Source organism: Panthera onca, chromosome E2, assembly GCF_046562875.1.
Source record: "Panthera onca isolate mPanOnc1 chromosome E2, mPanOnc1 haplotype 2, whole genome shotgun sequence".
Taxonomy (NCBI): Eukaryota; Metazoa; Chordata; class Mammalia; order Carnivora; family Felidae; genus Panthera; species Panthera onca.
Genome location: NC_138353.1, coordinates 5,186,973 through 5,205,216, shown reverse-complemented (window position 1 = coordinate 5,205,216; position 18,244 = coordinate 5,186,973). Strand labels below are relative to the sequence as shown.

The 18,244-nt window shown below is 40.0% G+C and overlaps 1 protein-coding gene and 1 pseudogene across 1 annotated transcript; both read left to right on the top strand.

Annotated features, from left to right (window-relative positions):
- Window positions 1–611: 611 nt before the first annotated feature.
- LOC132689965 (KRAB domain-containing protein 5-like) lies at window positions 612–7,978 on the top strand. The gene is made up of 3 exons (XM_060649847.2): window positions 612–683; window positions 7,260–7,386; window positions 7,869–7,978. Exons 1-3 carry the CDS (start codon window positions 612–614, stop codon window positions 7,976–7,978), a joined length of 309 nt encoding a protein of 102 aa, XP_060505830.2.
- Window positions 7,979–12,635: 4,657 nt separating this feature from the next.
- LOC144614665 (uncharacterized) overlaps window positions 12,636–18,244 on the top strand; it is a 48,136-nt pseudogene continuing 42,527 nt past the window's right edge.

The following is an 18,244-nucleotide window of genomic DNA, read 5'->3' as shown; positions in this document are numbered from 1 at the left end:
CCCCAAAGATTTTGGCACTTAGTTCTTGATGGGGCCTAGCATCAATTAGGTATTAATGAAGTGGCCCAACGTATTCCATTGTGAGGCCAATGTGAACACTGAGGCTCCCAGGTACTTTTTTTTTTTTTAATGTTTATTTAAGAGAGAGATAGAGCAAGCAAGTGAGCCAGGGAGGGGCAGAGAGAGAGAGGGAGACAGAACCTGAAGCAGGCTGCAGGCTCTGAGCTGTCAGCAGAGAGTCCAAGCAAGGCTCGAACCCACAAACCATGAGGTCATGACCTGAGCCGAAGTTGGACGCTTGACTGACTGAGCCACCCAAGCACCACGCTCCCAGGTAGATTTCTGAGGATGGGGGACAGGGTCTGGTCAATAGGGAAACCTCTATGGGGAAAGCTGCTCTATATACTATTTGACATGGGAGATTCAATTTACCCACACATTCCTGATGTACCAGTATTTGTGCATGTCTGCAACAGACAAGGGTACCCAAAAGTGGGAGAGGAATAAATCACATTGGGGCCTCCACTTAGAAACTGCCTATGTGTAGAGATTTTCACCTGCCACCCAAAAGCAATGGAATAGCCTCCAGATCACACAGACCCTCACTGGCCATGGAGAGGCATTTGGGTTTCACTGTGAATGCCATGGAAGACATTGGCACAGAAGGGAATTCTTTAGAGGATGTAGGAACATGACAAGAGGGAGACAGGATAGGTCCCTCTGTGACCACCTCTGTTCACCAGAGAAATAAACACACCACAGAAGTAAACCTAGGTTTCCAGAATCAGTCCACTGAAGCAGAGCTTTCGAACCACAGTTTAAGGTCAAGTTTTCTCCTTTGATCTTTGGCCCGTACCTCTGTCATCTGGTGCATTCATTCCCACTTACCTGTGTGTGTGGGTACTGTCTCCTTTCTCTTCACATGCCAGGGCTCTTTCCTTTTCCAAAAATCTTGACCAGATCCAGAGACAGCAAGACCTATTTACAAAAAACAACAACAACAACAACAAAAAAAAAACAAACAAAGCAAAAAACATGAGTCTTGCTGGGGAATCTAGGATTTCAACTCAAGCATTATGTTTACCAGAGAAGACAGCATATTACAAAAGATATACAAAATTATTTCTCAAATTACTGATGGGAACCTGAGGGGAAGTCGGTGGTAACTGTTACATCCTTAAGAGGAACCTTACACCTGAGGGGGTTTGCTGTGGTCAGACACTCCCAGCATTGTTCCAAAAAGTGTTTTCCCCACCCAGGGATCTCAGGTCCTAATCCTTCCCTTTCTGCTTACTGAATCCTATCTTTCCCTATCAAAATTGTAAGTTAGGCCTGAGTAAGCAGGAAGGTTTCCCATTAATTTATGAGTTGAGTTTAGGCTTTTCCTCAAAGGGAGGTAACAGGGTCTCCTGTACAGGAGTTGGGGAGGGTCAGGTCCATGTAGCACACTGTTCCTATGCTGTAGCAGAATTTGTGGGCTCCTGTGGGGAGGGGAGGCACCCTGAAAACAGGGGAGGGAAACTCAGAGATTGGTGCCCAAGTGGGAGATGACAGTTTCTGAATAGCTCTTGACACAAAGGACTGGGAATTTGGGCCGTTTTTGCATTTCAAAGCCCTGCCTGCAGGAGATCAGGTTACAGGTGGAGAGGCTGTGTTGGTGTGTTTACAGACATTTTCTCCTACTTCAGCTGGAATTTCTCCACAAAGGTCTTCTGAGAAAGAAATCTTGAAGAGGAGGTGAAAGAAGAAATGGCCAGTTCTCAAGCCTTGTGTCCCAGGCCGGAGGACCTGTGATCTTTTTCTCCTGAATTCCATGCATGTAGAAATTGCAGGGAACCTGGGTGTTTCAGCCATTTGAGAGCATCAGACTCTTGATTTGGGCTCAGGTCATGATCTCAGCCTTGCATCAGGCTTCCTTCTGAGTTTGGAGCCTACTTAAGATTTCCTCTCTGTCCCTGTTTCCCTGTCCTCCATTTATATGCATCCTCTCTCTCTAAGAGAAATTAAAAAAAAGAAAAAAAGGCAATGATTTTTTTTTTTTTTAGTTCTGATGGTTCTGCTTTATGTTTTCACCTAAGTTTTAACCTTCTCAGAAATGATATTCTAGGTTATGTCTTTAGAACACTCCTCCCCTATATCCCAGAGACTTTGCTCCCTTCTCTTCAACCTGGCTTCCAGTAGGGCATCAACAGTTTTCACTTTGAATTAAATTCCTGCAAGTATTGAAAATATTCCCTTTGTGACAGATCCAGAGGCGAAAATGTTGAATCCAAGTGTCCTTTTGCTTGCTCTGGGATAGCACTTAAGGAAAACACTTCCCATTTAGGTCTGATCTGGATGGTTTCTCTGCTCTGGGTAGAGAAGGTTTATGAAAATGCACAGATACACCAGAGGGATATGAGGCACAGAATAACCTGGAATATTCCTGCTCATTAGGATGTGGAAAATATACTTTAAAATAGTCTAGACATTACAGGACATGGAAACTATATGTGACTGAAGGCTGTATAAATGCACTGTATTCTTAAAGTTGTTTATATTCTGATTTACTGTTTGGGGGTCACAAGAATACACTGGTGATCGTGTGTCCTGAGGTGTGCCTTAGGCACTGATATGAATGGTGTACTTGCAGCTGATGTTACCTTGTATTCCTTGGCCTTGGCTCTCTGCCAGATTTCCCCCCAGTAAAGTTCATATTTTCCTTCTTATCAGTTGTAATGATTTTAGGTAGAGTTCCCAAGCGATTTCCAGACACCGTCGCATTTAAACCGGTACCTTCTTTCTCCTGGTTTCTCTTTCTCTGTAGTTTCTTTCTTTTTTTAAGTTTATGTATTTTGAGAGACACAGAGCAGGAGCAGTGGAGTTGCAGAGAAAGCATGAATCCCAAGCAGGCTCCACAGGGTCTGTGCAGAGCATGACTCAGGGCTCAAACTCACAAAACCATGAGACCTTGACCTGAGCTGAAGAGTCAAAGGCTTAACTGACTAAGTACCCAGGCACCCCTACCTTGCAGTTTCTGATGAGGAAAACAAAGGCAAAAGAAATGTAGGTAAAATTAAATTGTCTTACAACTTACAACCCACTGAGAAATACTTAAGATTGGAAGAGGAAGATATTCCTCAAGGAATTTACAACTGTTTTAATGTTAATGCTTTTCTAGAGGGGAAAAGCAAGCTTCCCTTAACAATAGCCAGACTTCCAGGATCCTGTGAGTCCTCTTTAACCTATGAAATCCCTTCAGAATCTTTATTCCAACCCCCCCCCCCAACTTAAAGTATATAATGAATGTCTCCTCACAATCACACTGCAGCTCATTCTTCCCACATGTCCCGTCCCTGTGCTTTAATAAGATCAGCCTCGTTCACCAAAAAGGTCTCAAGAATAGTTTCTTGAGCATTTATTTACTCCTGGCCCACCTCACATCAGTTTCCACTGGGCAATGAAGGCCCTCACCTTGTGTAGTAGATGTAATGACTTATGGGAGCAAAGTTTCTAAATCAATCAGACCTTTATCCTGTAGGTTTTTATTTCACTTCATAGTCATGACACAGACCTACTTTTCTATTTACTTGTTTGTGTTTTCAGAAAGAGAAGAATGACATAATTAATATGTTTGAGTGTCTTAAAATCCTGAAATACCATAGAGCACAATTGATGATTGAAACAAAAGCTTTCAATGAGGGGTGTCTGGGTGGCTCAGTCGATGAAGTCTACACTCTTGATTTTGGTGCAGATCATGATCTCAGTGTTCGTGAGGTAGAGCCCCATGTTAGGCTACATGCTGACAGTGGGAGCTCTCCTGGGATTCTCTCTCTGTCTCTGTCCCTCCCTTGAATTCACTCTTTCTTTATCAAAATGAATAAACATTAAATTAAAAAATGGCTTTCGAGGTGCCTGGTGGCTCAGTTGGTTAAGTATCTGACTCAACTCAGGTCACCAATCTCACAGTGCATGAGTTCGCGTCCCACAACTAACTAACTCTCTCTCTCTTCCCTTCTCCCTCTCCCTCTCCCTCTCCCTCTCCCTCTCCCTCTCCCTCTCCCTCTCCCTCTCCCTCTCCACGCCTCCTTGGATTCTCTGTCTCTCTCCGTCTCTCTTTCCACCCTTCCTTACTTATGCCTTCTGTCTCTCAGTAAAGAATAAATAAATTAAAAATCTAAAAAAAAAAAAAAGGTTTCCATGAAATACTATGTTACGGGATCACTGAGCACTATGGTCAAGATACTGTTCTTGAGGTACTGTATGGTACAAGACAGGGAATTTACCAAAATAGTACAGGCACAGGACCCGTGGGCAGAAAGAATTGTACTTTGGCTGCATGAAGCTTATATGTTCATGGGGGAGGGTAGTTGCAAAGGGTGTTCAATCGCAAATTTTTCTTTAAATTGATACTTGCAAAACTACTGCAAGATTTCTCTGGTGGCTATCATTTAGTTCAATAATAACTATTGGTGAGACATACCAACATTCAGGAGACACTTAAAAATGCAGCATCCAGAGGCACCTGTGTGGCTAAGTCACAGCCTGGAGTCTGCTTTGATTCTCTTCCTCTATCTGCCCCTCCCCCTTTTACACCATGCTCTCTCTCACAATATAAATAAACATGGAAAAAGAAAAATTGAATGCACTACCGAGTCTTTATTTGATGCTTATCCAAACTATGCAGTCCCTAGGTCAGACTTCTGTGGTGAAGGTGAACATGTTTCTGTTTGTATCCTTCATCATAGTAGAGTCAGAAAAAAAAAAAAAAAACTGTTATATTTATATCATTCTGTTTGTGTTCGTAGTGTGAGTCAAAGACCTAAGCATTATCACCTACAACTAGATTGAGGAGTTTCATGCCATCAAAATGTTTTTTGGTTGGTTGTTTTTTTAATTTATTTTGGGAGAGACAAGGGGGGGCAGAGAAAGAGGGGAGAGAGACAATCCCAAGCAGGCTCCACACTGTCAGCATAGAGCCTGAGGTGGGGCATGAACTCACGAACCTTGAGATCATGACCTGAGCTGAAATCAAGAGTTGGACACTTAAATGACTAAGCCACCCGGTCACTGCTCATTGAAATTGGTTTTTAGTCATCCTGATAATTTTCTAGTCTATCAAGTTTAATGTTATATAACTCCTTTCAAAACGTATGGATGTGTGCATGGAATGTATAAACGTGGATCAATTTTGTGTGCATACCTTCTTCTTTCCATCAGTCATCTCAGGTTTTAACACCTGCTGTGAACATTGATTTAGGGTCCTTTGTGTATATTGATCTGTGTGTCCTTTTAGATCAACTCTAGGTCAGTTAACCTGGGTTAAAATCTGATCCATACCAAGTGCTGGATGCTTGACAGAATATTCACTAAAAAGGATAATGTGTTTCCTCTCTTAGATTAGTATTATTTATTTTCCATGAATTTATGAGAAACTGTTAGATGCTCTCTACTGACCAGGAAATGCTTGGAAAGCCTTGTTGCCTTTCTTGCTATTCTAGAAGAACTTGTAATTGGTATAAAACCTGTTCAGCTTCGAGTCCTCAAAGAGTTTTCAAATTTGAGTTCTACTTCTTCATTATTGAAGTATTTGTATCCCTTGTCCCATAGACTAATGTCTTGTTAGAAATGCAAAAACCTACCCCATCTCAGAACTCCTGAACAGAATCTGCATTTTAACAAGATCTCCAAGGCACTGTTGTGAGTTCTATTCAGATTAGGATATACTAAGTATATTTGTAACTCACTGATACTTCCCATTACGAAATAGACACCACATGTACTGTATGATGGAAATACAGGATTCCAAAATGTGTATGCCTGTGTTGATGCCTTTATTTTACAAATTCTCTTGAATAAACACAATATTTATAACGGTTCATACCTCAAATTCAAGAATATATTAGAGCATAATACTGTGTTACAAATTATCTTACTGCAGAAAGCAAGAAACTCATCTAAGCAGGAACCAGTTCTCCTAATACAACTGAACAAACAGGAATACAGTCCTTGGTGAATCACAAAAGAACTATACCAAGTGGGTATGTCAGACAAAGGAAAATTGATTTACAGGAAATAAGGAGATCACAGGGAATAATGCCAAAAGCAGGGACTCACAGAGGAACGGGGAATCATTTCCTTTAAAAAAAAAAAAATAAGTTTATTTATACTGAGAGACAGAGAGAGCAGGGGAGGGCCAGAGAGAGTTGGAGAGAGAGAATCTCAGGCAGGCTTTGCACTGTCTGCTCTGTCAACACAGAGCCTAATGTGGGACTCAAACTCAAAAACCGTGAGATCATGACCTGAGCTGAAAACAAGAGTCACATGCTTAACCAACCAAGCCACCTAGGTGCCCCAGAATGGTTTCCTTTTATTTAGGGTTAGGGTGGATATTTAGAAAATGAGCCTGGGGATAAGGTTGTACATGAGCCTTAAGAAAACAGCTCTATACATTCAGTGTGTTACATAGTAAATGAGGTTTGTGCTCCTCCTTGGGTGGAGATTTTAGCATTATAATGAGGTAAAAGGGAGCTCCTGGGTGTCCCAGTCCCTTGAGCTTCTGACTTTTGATTTAGGCTCTAGTCATGATCTCATAGTCTTAAGATCAAGCCCCAAGTCAAGCTCCATGCTGAGCATGGAGCCTGATGGGATTTCTTCTCTCTGCCCCACCCATACTTGTGCTCTCTCTCTCAGGAAATAAACTTAAAATATATATATAATGAGATAAAGGTAACTGTTCTCACTTCATGCTTACTCTAATGTTCATATGCATAGATGTGAGTCGGGGGTTAAGGTCAAATTGAGACAATGGAAGCTCTTCCTCAAGGCAGTCATTACCTTTGTTGGTACATATACATATATGTACATATATGTATACATATATGTATATACGTATATGTATACGTATATATGTATATGTATACATGAGGTGAAGGTAACTGTACTCACTGCCGTGGTTTACTCTATTATCCATGTGCTTAGGTGTGAGTCAGGAGTTAATCTCAAACTGAGCCAATCCAAACTCTTCCTCAGGGCAGTCATTACCTTTTGTTGGATGCTTTCTGTTTCCACCACATGACAGTATGCCCATGGGGTGTTTTGCCTGAAGTAAAAGGTAAGGTGGAAAGAAGAGGTTAAGTAAACTGAGGGACTAAGGTCAGTGAGCACCTGCAGGTAAGCACTGAAGGTGGTTTCCAGCTGGTGCCATGAACTCCCCCTTGCATCTTAGGGATCCTGATGACCTCCTTCTGTGTCCGCTTGGTAACTGGTATTTATTGCAGGGACTGCTGACCTTCAGGGATGTGGCCGTAGAATTCTCTCAGGAGGAGTGGGGATGCCTGAACCACAGTCAGCAGGAACTATACTGGGATGTGATGTTAGAGACCTATGGACACCTCCTCTTCTTGGGTGAGGATAACTCCCTCCAGATTTCCCAAACCACACTCAGGTTTTGTTCCTTTCTTTGAAGACTGTCTCTTGGAAGCTTCCCCTTTGTATGACTGGGATTCAGATCTCTATAAAAGGGAAAGAAGTAGGAGTTTTTAGATGTAAAAAAATACCTTCATGATGGTTTCTTTCAAGTTAGTTTTCCCTTCCTTAGACTAACCTCATCATTTCTTAGATTAATGGCAATTCTAAACATTGAGTGCCATAAAATGGTATTTCCATCTTCAATACCAATTTCTACTCGTTATGGTAGTGGTAATACTTGGAAGTGGAGATCAAGATGTAAACCTTGGAAACCATCCTGGGTGTTCTAAAGGGGCTATTGGGCAACAGCATTTGGGAAATCATTTTCCAGAATTGTACAATGTCCTCTCTTCTCCACTGAGTCCAGTTGAAAAGTAAAATCTCCAACAATACTCCTATTCCTTTTTTCTAGCAAACAGGTCTTGTTGTGTCAAAGCCAGATCTGGTCATCTTTTTGGAACAAAAGAGGGAGCTCTGGGATATCAAGAGAGAGGAGACAGTAGCTACACACCCAGGTAGGTGGGAATGAATCCAATGACAGAGGTGAGGTGCCATTGTCCAGGAGGAACATAGACATGAAAATGTGGTTTGAGCAGCCCTCCTTGAGTGGAAATTAGTTTGAAAAAACCTAGTTTTATGTATCTTCCTCTCACAGTGGACTTCTGCTTTCCAACACATCATGCTCTTACATTCTCTAAGGATTCTCCTTCAGTTCCACTGTAGGTCCTTCACGTCCACAGTGAGGTCCTCCATAATCTGACTCATTCTCCATTGTTTTGAGTGTTTGGGGAAATCTCTGCATTTCTGAGGAAGTCTATGTTAATTCATTTTTGAGTATTTGCCTTGTGTGAGACGTGTGTCAGGGTGGTGGTGGGCATATTGGTGGTTGGCACAGAAATCCCAGGAACACTGGGATACCACATGTTATCTGGTTTATGCTTTCCAAATTTATGGAGGCATTAATCTTAATCGTACAAAATTGAGATGCACTAGTTTCATCAAATAATAAAGCACCTCCCTAAAATGAGAACACGTAACCCTTTATTTCATTTCAAAAGTTCAGTTTTGAGGGCGCATGGTTGGATCAGTTGGTTAAGCATATGATTTCAGCTGAAGTCGTGATCTCACAGTTAGTGAGTTTGAGGCCCGCACAGGCCTCTGTGATGACAGCACAGAGCAAGCTTGGAATTCCATCTCCCTCTCTCTCTTTACCTCTCCTCTACTTGGTGTTTATCTCTCTCAAAATAAATAAAAATAAACGTAAAAAGTAAGAGTAGTTCATTTTTTTTTGTATTAACTAAACTAAGAGATTTCCGCTCTATATGTTTTGTTCCTCAATGGTGAAATAATTTAAAGCACCTATTATTTTCCTAGAATTCCTACACAAATTAATGCCATAGAGGAGATAGAACATTTAGAATTTAAAACTCACAGCCTATAATAAAGTCTCAATTGTTAGATTATTTCTTAATAGTTTAGTCATTGTATAATTTTGCCTTGTATAATATGAAGTTCCTGTGACTTTGTCATATATATTTTCACTTTCTTACTAGTTAATATATGAGATTACTTTATGATTTATTAGATCAAAATTAAAAAAAATAACTTTATATTTGAGAAAGAGAGAAAGTGATCATGAGAGGTAGAGGGCAGAAAGAGGGAGAATCTGAAGCATCCTCCAGGCTCTGAGCTGTCAGCACAGTGCCTGACATGGGGCTTAAACCCACAATTCACATCATGACCTGAGCTGAAGTCTTATGCCCAACCGACTGAGCCACTCATGTATCCCTAGATCAAAAGTTCTGATATGACATGGGTATGTACTTTATAAGAAATGAGGTAGATTATCAGTAAAATTCCTATATTTAGAGAAAAATGTTTTAATTATAAATGTAATTTTACATCAGGAAAACTGAATCATTAGTGTTTCTACTTCCCTCAGAATGTATCTGAATTTGATCTCAAAGATTTTTTTTTTTGTAAAGTGCTTGTTGGCCTGTTTACCACATTGATGGTGTTTGTTTATTTAGAAATAAAAGGTTTTAGTCTACGGCCATACCACCCTGAACGCACCCGATCTCGTCTGATCACGGAAGAAATGAAAGGTTTTGAGGCACCTAGGTGGCTCAGGGGGTTGAGCATTTGACCCTTCATTTCACTTCAGCTCATGATCTCATGCTTTGTGAGTTCTATCCCTGTATCAAGCTCTGTCCTGACAGCATGGAGCCTGCTTGGGATTCTCTCCCTCTCTCTCTGCCCCTCCTACTTTCTCTCTTTGTCTCTGTCTCTGTCTCTCTCTCCCTTTCTCTCTTTCAATACACTTGAAAAAACTTAAAAGAAAGGAAAGATTTTTGTATGCTTGATTCTAAAGAATGGATTATACCCTTAAATTCTGTGTCATTGGAGGGATATAGTAACATAATACACTATTTAATGTCTTTTAGCTGCTTAATTTGTACAAGTTTTCCTTAGAGGTTTCATGGTTGATTTTAATGAATATAGTTTACAATTTTACCATCCATGAAGACATGCCAATAATTGATAATGTTCCTTTTTTCATGGGTACACAGTCACAGTTTAATATTAGGGGTACATAGGATGTCAGGGTGCTCAGTTGGTCAAGAGTATGGCTATTGATTTTGTCTCTTGATTTCATGGTCTCACAGTTTGTGAGTTCAACCCCTCTGTTAAGTTCTGTGCTGAATATAATGTTTTGTTACACCTTTAAGATGTTTTAAGTAATCTCTAAAGAAACTGCAATGAAAATATGTACAAAATACATCCACCAATAAATAGATAATGAAATTAATTCTATTATTATGACAACTCACATAGATATGAGACAACATTCACTGACGACTAATCCAGGAAAGAAAAGCACAGGACGATTCACAAAGTATCATGGGTAATATTTCTACACATGAATGCTTAGATCATTTTATTGGCAAAGGGCACACAGCTGATTCATTTTTGAGTTACACTGACATTGTCTGAAAATGTAATGAGTCGAAAATTGTCACCCTGTAACAAAATACACAGGTAAAAACAAAACCACACTTCAAGCTGAAGTTGAAAAAGAATGCTGTGTAAAGTCCTATACAAAAGGAAACACATTATTATGGAATTGCAAAACCAAAATAAGACAAAATATAACCCAAAAAATTCTACATAAGGTGAATTATTTAAAGGAAACCTAGTATAACTTTATTTTTTTGTTTTGAGAGAGGGAGCACAAGGAGGGGAGGAACAGAGAGAAGGAGAGAGAGAGAGACAGAGAGAGAGAGAGAGAGAGGGAATCCTAAGCATGCTGTGCGCTGTCACCGCAGAGCCCCATGCAGGACTCAAATTCCTGAAATGTGAGATCATGACCTGAGCTGAAATCAACTGTCAGACTCTTAACCAACTAATCCACCACCCATGAGCCCTTTTGTGGCTATAATTATAAACTGTTTGCTTTTTATAAAATTTTAATCTTTTTTTTATTTAGTTTTGAGAGGGAGAGACAGAGTGTGAGTATGGGAGGGGCAGAGAGAGAGGGAGACACAGAATCTGAAGCAGGCTCCAGGCTCTGAGCTGTCAGCACAGAGCCCAACACAGGGCTCCAACTCACGGATGATGAATTCATGGCCTGAGTTGAAATCAGACGCTGAACCTACTGAGCCACGTAGATGCCTCTGTAGATATAATACTAAACTGTGACTGTGTACCCATGAAAAGGAACATTTTGAATTATTGGCATGTCTTCATGGACAGTAAAATTGTAAAGTATATTCATTAATATCAACCATGGAATGCTCTAAATGAAAACCGTTATGAATATAGCACTTAGAAGACATTATTACACACAATTTTTAAAAAAATCAAACAAGCAAAGACTTTCATTTCATTTAATTTATGGTTTTTATTCTTCCGTGTATTTTGAGCGACAGGGAGAGAATGGAGGAGGGGCAACGAGAGATGAGAGAATTCCAAGCAGGGCCCACACTGTCAGTGCAGAGCGGGATGTGGGGCTGGAACTCACAAAGGATGAAATGATGACCTCAGCTGAAACCAAGAGTCAGATGCTCAACCCTCTGAGCCACCCAAACACCCTAAAACCTTTCATTTCTAAATAAACAAACATCATCAAAGTTGTAAAATATGCCAACAATAAGTTTATAAAAAAAAATATTTGGATTTAAATTCAGATACAATTCGAGTGAAGTAGAAAAACTAATGATTCTTTTTTCCTGAAGTGGAGTTCTCTGATTTCAGTTTTGTGTATAAGAAATATTAATTGTATTCATCTGACGGCAGAAAGTGGAATGATTTTACTTTTATTCATTACCTTTCAGCTGTATCTTCAAATGATACCCAGAGCCCCCTTCCAAAGATGTACAGAGAAACTTCTTTCCAAAGAGTGTCAGTGGGTAGAGAAAAACATAGTGCCGAGAAAAACATAGTGCCCTTGAGAATGGACGCTTAATGATAGACTGGAACAGTTTTGGAGAGAGACAATGGCATCAAAGATCTCATGGAGCACATATGCAAACAGAGACAACTGCCCACTATATGAATCTCACTGCCCCAAACAGTGAAGGATATAAAACATTTTGGAAACCCCCCCCCCTTTCTAAGTCCACTACTTCTGCAAGGCAGTGTGTTTCTATAATCAAAGGCTCAATTCAAATGGTCAGACATATTTGCAGAACAAAAATTTGGAAAATCTGGAAAGTGACCTAGTCCATGCTGAAAATTCTTATTTGTACTATTTTGACAATAGGATTGCATTAACCTTTCAGTCAAATATTCCCGAAACCAGAGACTGAAAAAGGAAGACAAAAATGGTAAGTGGTATACATTTGAGGGGTCCTTCCTTGAGCAGTCGACCTTAGAACAAAACCACAGCATTTTCAATGAAAACAGAATTGCTCATTGTAGTGAATCTGGGAAAATATTTAACCAGGAATTCAAACGTTAATAAGTTTCTAAGGACTCATTTGCCAGAGAACCTATGTGACTGTACTAAATGTACGGAAGTCTTTTATCAAAGCTCAAACCTTATTAGACAGAAGAGAATACATTTGGGAGAGAATCCTTCTGAATATACTGAGTGTGGGGAAATTCTTAACCGGTCCTCCAATGTTGGTGATCATCCGAGGAGCCATGTGGGAAAAAAACCATACACATGCAATGAACATGGAAACATGTTTAGTCAGTCATCAACACTAAATATAAACACAATAATCCTTGATGGACAGAAAGGTTACATTTGTAAGGAATGTGGCAAAGCCTTCAACTGGCACTCAACACTAATTCAACATCAGCAAATGCATACTGGAGAGAGAACTTACAAATGTGAAGAATGTGGTAAAACTTTTAAGTATGGCTCATCACTCAATGGACATGGGAAAATCCATACAGGAGAGAATCCTTACATACATAAAATATGTGGTATGGCCCTTACCCAACACTCACCTCTTACTGAACATCACAGAATTCATACTGGAGAGAAACCTTACAAATGTAAGGAATGTGGCAAGGCCTTTACCCAGCACTCAAACCTTACTTGATATCACAGAATCCATACTGGAGAGAAATCTTACCAATGTAAACAATGTGACAAGGCCTTTAGCCAACAATCACACCTGATTAAACATCACAGAATTCATACTGGATTGAAACGTTACAAATGTAAAGAAGGTGACCGGGTCTTTAATGGACCCTTGACATCTTACCTGACATCACAAAATTTCTACTTTACAGAAACCTTAACAATGTAAAGAATGTAGTAAGGTCTTTAATCACTCTTCAACCTTTACTCATTATCACAGAATTCATACTGAAGGGGTGCAGTTTGTCAGCCAAAAATATGTCTTGTTATTTAAATTTTTTTAAAAAAATATTTATTTATGAGAGAGAGACAGCACCAGTGGGTGAGGGGCAGAGAGAGAGAGAGGGAGACACGGAATATGAAGCAGTCTCCATGTTCTGGGCTATCAGCACAGAGCCTGATGTGGGGTTTGAACCCGTGAACCCTGAGATCATGACTTAAGCCAAAGGCGGCAGATGCTTAACCGACTGAGCCACCCAGGTGCCCCCAACATTGTTATTTTGAGGAAAAAACAGACCAAAAAAAGCTAGAAACCCAGTATAAGTTTCTTATGTAAGACACATTGCAAGCATGAGGAAAAACTCCATTTAAGGGTGTTTCTTTCTGTGTAAAGGAAAGAGGGAGAATGTGCAAATCTCCAGAAACTGATCAGTGGAGAAGGCATGGATGTAAATCTGGACAACAACCATAGCCACGGTTACTGTGCTTTGCTTGGTCACTTCCCCAAATGCTCCCCCATAGGATCTATCACGTGTGGAGTTCTAAGAAGGATCATTGCTGCTGCCATCCTCCTCAGATTCCCTCAACTTGTTGGGTGGAAACAACACTGTTGTTTTAATTAAGTGCTCCGGGTGATTCTAAGTGAGGCCAGGGTTAAGCAGGAAGACTTCCCATTAATTTGTGAGAGTTGAGTGCAGGCGTTGGCCCAAGGAGTGGTAACAGGCAGGGTCTCCTCTACTTGAGTCTGGGAGCTTCAGGTCCATGCAGCACACTATTCCTATACTTTAGTTGAATTTGTGAACTTCTGTGGAAGGGAGCCCCCTGAAAGTAGAGAAGGAAAACTCAGGCATTGTTCTCCAAGTAGGGACTTACAGTTTCTGAAAAGCTCAGGACACAAAGGACTAGGAAGTTGGGCGTTTTCTGCATTTCAATGTCCCGTCTGCAGGTGAGCACTTTACAGGTGAGGAGAGTCAGCTGGTGGCTTTGAAGGCATTTTCTCCTGATGCAGCTGTGATTTCTCCACAAATACCTTCTGAGAAAGGAATCTAGGAGTTAAGGTGAAAGAAGAAATGGCCAGTTCTCAGGTAATGAAACAGGGTGCTGTCGAAAAAACCCCCAGACGCTTAATAGAAGTGAGGCAAGATTTTATTCACGGCCAGGCCAAACCTGATCTCCTGATCTTAAGGAGAAAAATGCAGAGAATGGCCCCGAACAAAGGTAGCAGTGAGCTTATATGGATTTTAGCAAGTCAGAATACATCATTATTTGGTTAACCAATTACAATTTACAACATTTCATGGTAGCCAATTATATTGTGACACACAGACATTAGTTTTGGTGGGAACCTATCAGTTTAAAGGTCTTTGTCCTAAAAGGGTTTAAAATGACCAATCATAGTTAGCCACCTGAGATACCTTGGGGCAGTGAGTAGGTGACTTTTTATATGTTGGTCTTGCCTAGGCCAGATCTTGGTAGAAGGTGTGGGGGAGCGTTTTGCATCCTAAGTTATCTATTTAGCAAGCAGGCGAGGTCACAGAAGCGAGATAGGGTGGTTGGTAATTTCTGATAACCCTAATAGGGAACTACAATAAGCCTTTTATCTCAATTATTCATGAAAGGTGAGTTTAAGCCAAACTTATATACAATAAACTTTCTGATATCTTATAAGTTGACCTATTACAATAAGGCTGGTGTCCCAGGTAAAAGTCCCTGTCATTTTTTTCTCCTGAAATTCCATGCATTTAGAAATTGCAAATGTTGATTCCTTCTGATGTTTCTGTCTCATATTTTCACCTAATTTTTAAAAGTCTTCTTATAAATGATACGCAATACTCAATGACACTTAGAGCACCTCTCTAAAGGCCCAGAGTTTTCTCTCTCTTGTCTCCCACCTGTTTGCCAATAGGCCATCAACATTTGTCACTTTGACTTAAAGTCTTGCACTTATTGGAAACATTGCCTTTGTCACAGATCCACATGGGAAGTTGTGGAATCAAGGATTCCTATTGCTGATGGGGTCTGTTCCTGGGATTTCAGTCAAGGAAATAAGTTCTTTTTTTTTTTTTTTTTTAATTTTAGCTTGTTTTATTTTTTATTTTTTTAAATTCACATCCAAATTAGTTAGCATACTAATGATTAGTAGTGCAATAATGATTTCAGGAGTAGATTCCTTAGTGTCCCTTTCCCATTTAGCCCATCCCTCTTCCCACACCCCCTTCAGGAACCCTCTGTTTGTTCTTCATATTTATGAGTCTTTTATGTTTTGTCTCCCTCCCTGTTTTTATATTATTTTTGCCTCCTTTCCCTTGGGTTCATCTGTGTCTTAAAGTCGTCATATGAGTGAAGTCTTTGATATTTGTCTTTCTCTGACTGACTAATCTCACTTTGCACAATACCCTCCAGTTCCATCCACATAGTTGCAAATGGCAAGATTTCATTCTTTTTGATTGCCTAGTAATACCCCATTGTGTATATATACCACATCTTCTTTATCCGTTCATCCATCGAGGGACGTTTTGGCTCTTTCTATACTTTGGCTATTGTTGACAGTGCTGCTATAAAAATGGGGGTGCATGTGTCCCTTCGAAACAACACACCTGTATCGCTTGGACAAATGCCTAGTAGTGCAATTCCTGGGTCATAGGGTAGTTCTATTTTTAATTTTTTGAGGAACTGCCATACTGTTTTCCAGAGTGGCTGCACCAGTTTGCATTCCCACCAGCGATGCAAAAGAGATCCTCTTTCTCTGCATCCTCGTCAGCATCTGTTGTTAACGATGTTATACCAGCCATTCTGACAGATATAAGGTACTAAGTCATGGTCGTTTTGATTTGTATTTCCCTGATGATGAGTGATTTTGAGCATTTTTTTTCATGTGTCAGTTGGCATCTAGATGTCTTCTTTGGAGAAGTGTCTATTCATGTCTTTTGCCCATTTCATCACTGGATTATTTGTTTTTTGGGTGTTGAGTTTGTAAGTTCTTTATAGATTTTGGATACTAACCCTTCATCTGATATGTCGTTTGTAAATATCTTCTCTACTTTTTGTTTTGATGAGGTCCCAGTAGTTCATTTTTGCATTTGTTTCCCTTGTCTCTGGAGACGTGTTGAGTAAGAAGTTGCTGTGGCCAAGATCAAAGAGGTTTTTGCCTGCTTTCTCCTCAAGGATTTTGATGGCTACGGAAATAAGTTCTTAATTAGGTACTGTCTGTATGCTTTATTAGCTCTGTGTTGACAAGATTAAGAAAATACACAAATACAATGGGTATGAGAGCCAGACTAACTCAGAAAATTCTCAAAAAAAAAAAAGGTGGGAGTGGGGGATGCAGTATCCTGCTCTTTCAAATTTTAAAACGATTGTCTGTTTAAAATACATTCTCAATGGGCACCTGGGTGGCTCAGTTGGTTAAGCTTCCAACTGCAGCTCAGGTCATGGTCTCATGGTTTGTGAGTTCGAGCCTTGCATTGGGCTGTGTGCTGACAGCTCAGATCTTGGAGCCTGCTTCAGATTCTATGTCTCCCTCCTTCTCTGCCCCTCCCTCGTTTGTGCTCTGTCTCTGTCTCTGTCTCTCTCTCTCTCTCTCTCAAAAATAAACATTAAAATAAAAAAACTAAAATATATTAGATATTACAGGACATGGAAACTATATGTGTTTGAAGGGTGTATAAATCCACTGTATTCTCATAATTTGATGTATCTTCTGATTTGATGTTTGGCGGCCATAAGAACACACCAGTGATAATGTGTCCTTCGGTGTGTCTTAGGCACTGATATCAATTCATTTTCTTGCAGCTGTTGTTACCTTCTTTTACTTGGCTTGATGCTGTCTGCTAGATTCCTCCACTATAAAATTCATATTATCCCTCTTGTCATTCCTAAGGATCTTAGGTAGATTACTAATGTGACAAACTATCATGTTTACACAGAACTTCTCAGTTTCTTTTGCTTGTAGTTTCTGTTGAGAACAAGGGCCAAAGATATTTAGAGAAAAGTAAATTTTCTTCAATTGCATCCCAGTGAAAAATATTTGAGACAGCCAGAGTATGACATTCCTCAAGGAATTCACAACTGCCCTAATGTTAATATTTGCTACAAGTAAAAAGCAACTTTAGCTTGATAACAGCCAGACCTTCAGGATCCTGTATCTTGTTTAACATATGAAAATCCGTTCACTAACTTTATCTCTGCCAGCCCCCCTCCCCAATGTTAAAGTATATAATGGATGGCTTCTCATGTGGACAATTCTGGTCTTCTGTTCACAAGTCCTGTCCCCATGCTTTGATAAATACATCTTTTTTGCACCATAAATGTCTCAAGAATGCTTTCTTGACACTTTGCTCCCAGCCTACATCACATCAGTTTCTATTGGACAATGATGCCTCTCACCTTGGAGTAGTAGAGATATTGACTTCTGGGAGTGGAGGTTCTAAATTAGATCTCCATTCTGTAGGTTTGTATTTTCCTCCACACTCAGGTCAGAGAGAGAAAAACCTTTCTGTTTACTTTTTTGTATTTTCAGGAAAAGAAACATGTTTGAATGTCTTAAAACCCTGAAATATAATAGTCATAGATAGAAACTATACCACCTGGGGTCGTCACAGAAAGGAAACTTGATTTTTAATCATTAAGGAGATCAGAGGGGATAACTTCCAAACCAGAATTGCACAGAGAAAGGGGGTGATGGTTTCCTTTTCTTGGGGTTAGGGTGGATATTTAGAAAGAGGTGTTCTGTCATTTATGAAGAGTTGGGTACAAGGTTGCAAAAGCACCTTAAGACAACAGTTACTTAAATACTTTGCATCTTATGTAAATGAGGTTTGTTCTCCTCCTTGGGTGGAGAGTTTAGTATTATAATGTGGTGTGTGTAACTGTCTGTCATTCCCTGGGTTATAACTTGGTCTATTCCCATAGGTTTGAGTCAAGGGTTAAGCTGAAACCAATGGGCCCAAGCTTTTCCTCAGGGCAGTCACTACATTTTTTAAT